We start from the raw sequence: 8,267 nt of genomic DNA, 5'->3' as shown, positions 1-8,267 counted from the left end.
CTACGCACTTACTAAATTATTTACTTCCTATAACGACGTACTATGGTCTATGCAGATATTTATTTATTTATTTTGTTATTTATGTTTTATTTTTCCAGCTGTTTTATCTTTATCTTTTTCTTTCTTTTTAAAATTATTTACAAAAATATTTTAAAAACAAACCAATACGTCTTGATCATCGTCATTTCTGATGCACACCGTTTCTCATTTTTCCCACTTCTCAGTAGCCACCACCACCAAATTATGCAGCAGCCTCTTTTAATTAAAAAAGAAGGCACACTTGCTCTGAATGGAAATTAAGAAGTCAATAATGTACGAACTTTCAAATATTTATATATCTTTCTTTATAGATGTTTATAGAAAGACACAATGATGAAGGAATCTAATTTAATTAATTAAACGATGTGTATAAGTTGTCCTATTTTTTTTTTTTTTTTTTTTTACACAGCTTTGAATCTTGTGAATAAAAAAAGTTTACAAGTTAAAATTTACATATAAATTAAAATAATTTTTTTTATTTAAATTAATTTTAATTTATAAGAAAAATATATTACTTTTTCATTTTATATATTTTATTTTGTATAATTTTTATAAATAAAAAAAACTTGGAATATATTGGCTATAAATGCAGTGCAATGCAATTTACTGATAGCACAAAAAAAACAAATAGTAGAAGCAGACATAGAGAACCAAGAAAGTTATGGGCAGTGTTGTTGAGTACTCTCCATTGTTTGAGACAAGAAGGGGCAGAGGAAGTCTCATCTACAGGCCCTTTGCAATCTCATTATTTGTGGCCATATGCTTCATATGGTTTTATAGAATTAGCCACAGCACAAAGGGTGAAGATGGAAAATGGGCATGGCTTGGTATGTTTGCTGCAGAGCTTTGGTTTGGCTTTTACTGGCTCCTCACTCAGGCCTTCAGGTGGAACCTTGTGTTCAGGCACCCCTTCAAAGATAGACTCTCTCAAAGGTCCTATATACATACATATCTACTCATTTTTATTTTTAATAAATGTGCTTGCTTCAGATTAATTCTATGTTGTTCACACTAAATAATCCTATTATCAACATGAGATTTAATTTATCTAGTGTATATGATGATGAGAAGAAGTTATGAAGTATGAACAAATTAACTAAGCTTGGTCAGTTAGTAGATAGTTGAATCCTTTAGGAATAATGTTATAAGCTTTATATTATAATTTATATCCTATGTTACTCTTATTTCCTTTTTTGGCTTTCATGGCTTGTAACATCTATCTGGGTATCGCAAAGTTTTATGCATTGAGATGAAAAGACAAAAAAAAAAAAAAAAGTGTGTTTGGTTTGGAACAGATATGAGAAAAAGTTGCCAGGATTGGACATCTTTGTGTGCACAGCAGATCCAGATATTGAGCCACCAGTGATGGTGATTAACACAGTGCTATCTGTGATGGCTTATGAGTATCCAACTGAAAAGATGAGTGTGTATCTCTCAGACGATGCAGGGTCAGAAATCACGTTCTATGCACTGCTAGAGGCATCAAACTTTGCAAAATATTGGGTTCCATTCACCAAGAGGTTCAGGGTGGAGCCCAGGTCACCTGCTGCATATTTTAAGAGCATAGTCTCATCAGCCTACCCTTCTCACTCTAGTCAAACCCAAGAGTTGGTAGCCATTAAGGTAAGTAATATTGAACTACTCAATTGTTTCACTTAAATTCATGTGGTCACTCTTGAAATTAAAGTCTACTCACCTTAAAAATGGATCTAATCAAAGTTGAAAAAATGAAAAAAAATATATGATGGATAAAAAAATGTGATTCGGTTCACTTTTGATACGACCTACTCCGGTTCAACTCGTGATAGGTCGGACTGTTCATCTAACTCACTTATTATCCTATCAACCCAATCCACGGAACTATTTATTATTATATGTGTATTATTTTAATAAGATATTATTTTCTTTTATAGATAAAGATAAAATCAACATTAAACAACATGAAATTGCTATAAATTTATCTATTCAAGCTTTCAATAAAATTTAATATTGATGAATAATCATTTTCATGAAAAGGATTTTTATTTTTTTGTTTTAATTTTTTAAAGTTGTACACTTTTTAATTTAAGTTTAATGTTGTATGCATAATACTTAGTTTGATAATTTTTTACTCTAAATTAGAGATTATTCTATATTAGAATTTATTTTAATTATTATTTTTTAAAAATTAGATAGGTTGGTGGACCAGCCTGTTTAGTCTACCAACCCGTAATAGACTAGACCAGGCTAAAAAATTTTGGATAATAAATGTGGTGGGCCAAATCGATTAACCCGACTACTTAAAAAGTGGGTTGAGGTAGGTTAGGTCGGACTAATCCATTTTAACAGCTCTAGTTAAAATCAATGAATATGCCTTTATGGAGTTGGTGATGGCCACTAATCATTAAATAATAATTATATATAATTTTAAAGGATTTAAGATAAAGAAAAAATTTAACTACAATATTAGAATTAGAATTTTATTTTTATAATTTACATTTATAATTATTATGTAAGCTTTTGTAATATATATATATATATATATATTTATATTTATATCTTAAAAATAAAATTATAATTTTAATTAAAAAAAAGTACCAATCATATTTAAAGAAGTGAGTTTTGTTCGTAATAAGTTAAAACATGATTCTAGTTAAGTATAATTTCAAAATCATTCTACGAATTAGAACTTTCTTATTAAACCTTCTGCATACTAGATAAAGAAAATATTGAATATGTTTAAAATTTCAAGATATATTTGTTTTCTATTTGATATTTTCTTTCTAAGATATTAAAAGTTGTAGGAAAATTTATAGAAAGATAACATTATTCTTTATTTAATGATTTGAATTACGAGAATAAGGGTTTTCAAAGATTAAATAGGAAGCTTTTAATCATTAAATAAAATAATAAGCTTTTAATCTCTGTACAGTACACATGCACACATTAAATGTATATTGGTAGGAAAGAAAGAAATAAGGGAGATATAAAATAGAGAGAAATGGAAAAGAAAATAATGAGTAAAAATAATAGAGTTTGGTTCAAGAAAAATAAGAAATAAAAAACATATGTATACAAATTAAAATATAATAATTTAAAATTAATTTCTAAATTAAAGAATCGATTAAAATTAACTTATACAAAATGTAAATTTTAGAACATTAATTAAAGAATTAATATGTAATTTTTTTATATGAAAAACTAAAATGAAGAGAAAAAATGTGTAAATACACATTTGAATGAAAAAATTTAATTTTTAATTTCTTAATGGGTACTTTTAAGACACTTCTTTAGCATTTTAAAAAAAAATATTATTTCTTAATTGTTTAGGAAAACACAATGAGCAAAGCTGTGGAGGCTGAGATCATTGGCGGTGCACCCATTTCTCTATGCAGTATAGGCATTAGGCGGTACGGCTTTTGCAAGCTGTATGGGCGGTGGCTGATTTTTAAATACTATTATAGTAAAAAAAATGTTTGATTCAATATTTTACTCACATTGCTGTAAGAAAAAAATATTTTACTGACATATATTCCTGAGGTCAAATTCATTTCAGCTCCCTACCAATCTAATAATAGCATTGCAGTAAAATATACGCTAAAAAATTATTTTAATCCTTTATAATAATTATTTATTTTAATTTAGTTTGACTTTTATTTTTATCTTAACTTGGTCCTTAATAAATTAATTGGTTTCAATGTCGGGCTTCCGTTCAAATTATTTAAATGGAGTTAATTGTTGGCCATGTAGATGCCACGTAGATGCATAGATAGATGCCACGTGGACACCAAATGTCTTGAAAACACTTGGAACCAAAATGAACCGTTCTGAAACCAGAACGGACCGTTCTGGGTGCATTCTTAGTGTGTTAAGTTTGCACCTGGAACGGGCCGTTACGGATGCAAAATTAACACACCAAGGTGCACCCAAAACGACCCGTTCTAGTTTTAGAACGGGCCGTTCTGGTTCCGGGTGTTTTCAAAAAATTTGGCATCCACGTGACATCCACCTATGCATCTACGTGATATCCACGTGGCCAACAGTTAACTCCGTTTAAATAATTTAGACAGAAGTCCGACATTGCAACCAATTAATTTATTAGAGACCAAATTAAGACTAAAAATAAAAATGAGACTAAATTTAAACAAACAATTATTATAAGGAACTAAAAAACTATTTTAACCTAAAATATATTGTGATGGTAATTTTGATGAATTAAAAATATTATTATTATTATTATTATTATTATTATTATTATTATTATTATTGACGACTTATGTTACTCTTCATTTAATGTTGTAGAAATTGTACGAGGAAATGGTAAAACGCATTGATGATGCAACCAAGCTGGGTGAAGTACCCAAAGAAGCACGTTTAAAGCATAAGGGATTTTCTCATTGGAGTTCATATTCTTCTCGACGTGACCATGACACAATTCTTCAAGTAACTTCCTTTCTTAGCATAATCAATTCAATTAAAAGTATGTTTAGATAATATTTTTAAAAAAAATACTTATAACAAAAAATAAGATAAAAATTTTAGAAAAATTAATAAGAGAAAATTTTTATAAATTAATTTTTTAAAACTAAATTTAACTCATAAAAACTTTATTTCATATTTTTTTCTTTTAAAGAAATTTATCCAAACTTACACTACACAACTGATGCTTGTTTACACTTACATGTCTTGATTTTCTCACTAGATACTGCTTCATAAAAAGAACCCAAATAATTCGAAAGATGTAGATGGGTGTGATTTGCCAACTCTGGCGTATTTGGCTCGCGAGAAGAGGCCTCAATATTTCCACAACTTCAAAGCTGGAGCTATGAATTCATTGGTATCTACATATTTTATATAAATTTCTTTCATATTCTTAATTTATATATTTTCATAGACAAAATTTAGGTAGGTGTGCCTTTAGTACACTACTAATTCTTCAGTCAATATGCAAATTGCAATAATTACTCACGTTCTATTCTTTGGTCTGAATGCATGCATGCAGTTAAGGGTGTCTTCGAATATCAGCAACGGGAAAATCATTCTAAATGTAGACTGTGACATGTACTCAAACAATTCACAATCTGTGAGAGATGCTCTCTGCTTTTTCATGGATGAAGAGCAAGGCCACCAAATTGCTTATGTGCAGTTTCCTCAGAGTTTTGAGAATGCCACCAAGAATGATTTATATGGCTCTTCTCTAATATCAATTGCAGAGGTGAGTAATTTCTATATCCCCTTCCTCCATATGAGAGTAACAGCCCAATATGTTGATTCAATCATAGCATCATATCTTTGACAACTTACAATATGTATAAGAAATTTCATTGTAATTTCTTATCATAATGTCATAATGCTATTATTATTGATAGTCATACTTATAAATGTTTCTATGTAAAATTGTAAATAAAGGTGGATTTCCGTGGTTTGGATGGTTGTGGTGGCCCTTTGTATATAGGAAGTGGCTGCTTTCACAAGAGAGAGTCTCTTTGTGGGATGAAGTTCACTGATCAATACAGGAATGATTGGAATAGTAAAGAAGATGATCAGTTTAAAGAAGCAAGCCTAGAGGAACTAGAACAACAATCAAAAGCTCTTGCAAGCTGCTCCTACGAGGAAAACACACTTTGGGGAAAAGAGGTAAATAATCTCACTCATTTGAGAAACTATTACATGATCTAAGATTATTTCATCCTAACTAATCTCCTCTTGACATGTATTCATATTTTTTAGTTTATAAAAATGAGTTAATAATATGTCACATTAAATTTGATCAAGACCACATGGTCATAGACCGTTTAATAATTTCTCTCCTCACACACACTTCTTATAATATATAATATCATACTAACTTGCAAACATGCGTATAAAATCTGGGTGTTACAACAGTTGTGTAAAGCAAATATGTTATAAGATGAAGTTTAATAATTAGCTACATATAACGTTGTTATAAATTGCAGATGGGTTTAAAATATGGGTGTCCAGTGGAGGATGTGATAACAGGATTATCTATACAGTGCCAAGGATGGAAATCAGTGTACTACATCCCACCAAGGAAGGCTTTCTTAGGTTTAGCTCCAACCACTTTGCCTCAAACACTTGTTCAACACAAGAGATGGTCTGAAGGAGACTTGCAGATTTTGCTTTCTAAATACAGCCCTGCATGGTATGGTTTTGGAAGGATCAGTTCGGGGCTCCAAATGGGATACTGTGCTTATTGCTTATGGGCACCTAATTGTTTAGCAACACTGTATTATTCCATCATCCCTTCAGTATACCTCCTTAAAGGCATTCCCTTGTTTCCAAAGGTAACAAAACAATCCCTTTTGATAAGTGCTGAATTTTAATTAAAGCTAGGGGTTCACAAAAAATCTGATTCAATCAGAACCAACATAAAACCGATCTTGATCTAATCCAAATTATAAAATGGATATGTTTTGTGACAAACAAATTGATCCACCTTGCAAAAACAATTCAGTTAATAGTCTGTTTTTATCAAGTGAGTTGGTTTAATTCATTTTTATTTAAAAGATTGAACTATTATATAAGTATAACGTGAGTGATCAATCGATTTTAAAAAAAAAATCCTACCCATTTTTTAAAAAATCAATCCAAACCACTTTATAAAAAATGGTTAATTGTAGAAAGTAACACATATTATACTAAACTGATTTTATAAAATGAATTGATTCAATTTAATTTGAAAATTTCAAAATTCAATCTATGAACAGTCATAATAAAGAGATCTTTTCCTCCTCATTGTCTGAATAAGCTTTGCCAATGGATTGTGATGAGATGTTCACTTTTGTCTTTTGGGAATAGAAAACAAAACCAAAGTGGAAAAGCATGTTAAGACTCTGCTATAGTATGTGCATGCATTGTGTGACTACATAAATGTGATTAAGCATGCAATTTTCTAAGCAAATACTTGGTTATTATTGAGAATACATGTGTTTAATTGGTTATTTGTGGATTTACCAGGTGTCAAGTCCATGGTTCATACCTTTTGCATATGTCATTGTTGGGGAAACAACTTATAGTTTGTTGGAGTTTTTCTTCTGTGGGGGCACATTTCAAGGTTGGTGGAATGACCTAAGGATATGGTTATACAAAAGAACAAGCTCTTACCTATTTGCATGCATTGACACCATCTTGAAGCTTTTTGGGTTCTCAAATTCAACTTTTATAATCACGGCTAAGGTTACAGAAGAAGATGCTTTAAAACGCTATGAGAAGGAAATGATGGAGTTTGGAGCCTCCTCTCCAATGCTCACTATATTAGCCACTCTTGCTGTGCTAAATTTATTTTGTTTTCTTAGTGTGTTGAAGGATGCATTAATCCTAAGAGAAGGTGACCATGGAGTTTATGAAACAATGGTGTTGCAAGTTTTATTGTGTGGCTTTTTGGTTCTCATCAATTTGCCTATATACCAAGGACTTTTCTTAAGGAAGGACAGTGGAAGATTGCCTAGCTCTGTTGCAATCAAATCAATAATATTGGCTGTTGGTGTATTCATCTCCTACAGCTTGTCATGACCAAACTCAAGAAAGATTACAACAAAAATTGAAGATTGAGCTTAAGTTTTTATACATTTACTTAATCTTTAATTATTAAGCTGACATTAGTGGTTCAAATATAAATTCATATTAAATATAAAGGAAATTTTAACTCTCTTTTTTATATTAATAATGTGGTATATAATTAGTTGTGTATGACATTATATATATAATTTATGTTATTAATTGCTAGCATTTATCAATTTTATTCAAAAAATTTGTAATATTTTGTTGATTTTAACGTATTAATAATGTATAAATTAAGAAGTATAACTCAATTGGTGAAATAAAATGGGTGAGTATGATAAATTTCTTTAGTGTCGAATTTAATTGTAATGAATAAAAAAAGAACATGTGAATAATATAATTATTGATCTCATCCTTAATGTTGATTCACAAAGGAGTGAGTATTACTCATTGCTTTAAATAATTTTCATCTCAAAGTTGAAACTTTTGATGTGATATAAATAATTTGTTTAAATAAATCACCTTGAAAACTTGCAACCCAATTACATCATTGACATGTGTTCCCAAAACCACAATACAACTGTAAAATCGTAAATGATGCATGGGATATCCTTTGTGTATTTTAAAATAAGTTTTTTTTATATGAGTTTCAATTATTTGTGTGGCAAATTTTGATATGAAAAGGTAAAACATTAATTAATTATTTGTATTTATAGAATTTTTTTGGG

At 29.7% G+C, this 8,267-nt stretch overlaps 1 protein-coding gene across 1 annotated transcript; it reads left to right on the top strand.

Annotated features, from left to right (window-relative positions):
* Positions 1-644: 644 nt before the first annotated feature.
* On the top strand, positions 645-7,775 carry CSLE1 (cellulose synthase like E1). The gene is made up of 8 exons (XM_020377267.3): positions 645-972; positions 1,335-1,662; positions 4,321-4,461; positions 4,721-4,855; positions 5,021-5,233; positions 5,428-5,655; positions 5,976-6,323; positions 6,997-7,775. The coding sequence occupies exons 1-8, from the start codon at positions 701-703 to the stop codon at positions 7,549-7,551; spliced, it is 2,220 nt and encodes a 739-aa protein (XP_020232856.1). The 5' UTR covers positions 645-700; the 3' UTR covers positions 7,552-7,775.
* Positions 7,776-8,267: the final 492 nt, after the last annotated feature.

This window comes from Cajanus cajan, chromosome 2 (assembly GCF_000230855.2).
Source record: "Cajanus cajan strain Asha chromosome 2, NIPB_CcT2T_4, whole genome shotgun sequence".
Taxonomy (NCBI): domain Eukaryota; kingdom Viridiplantae; phylum Streptophyta; class Magnoliopsida; order Fabales; family Fabaceae; genus Cajanus; species Cajanus cajan.
The sequence above is the reverse complement of the archived record's forward strand: the minus strand, read 5'-3'. Positions and strand labels throughout refer to the sequence as shown.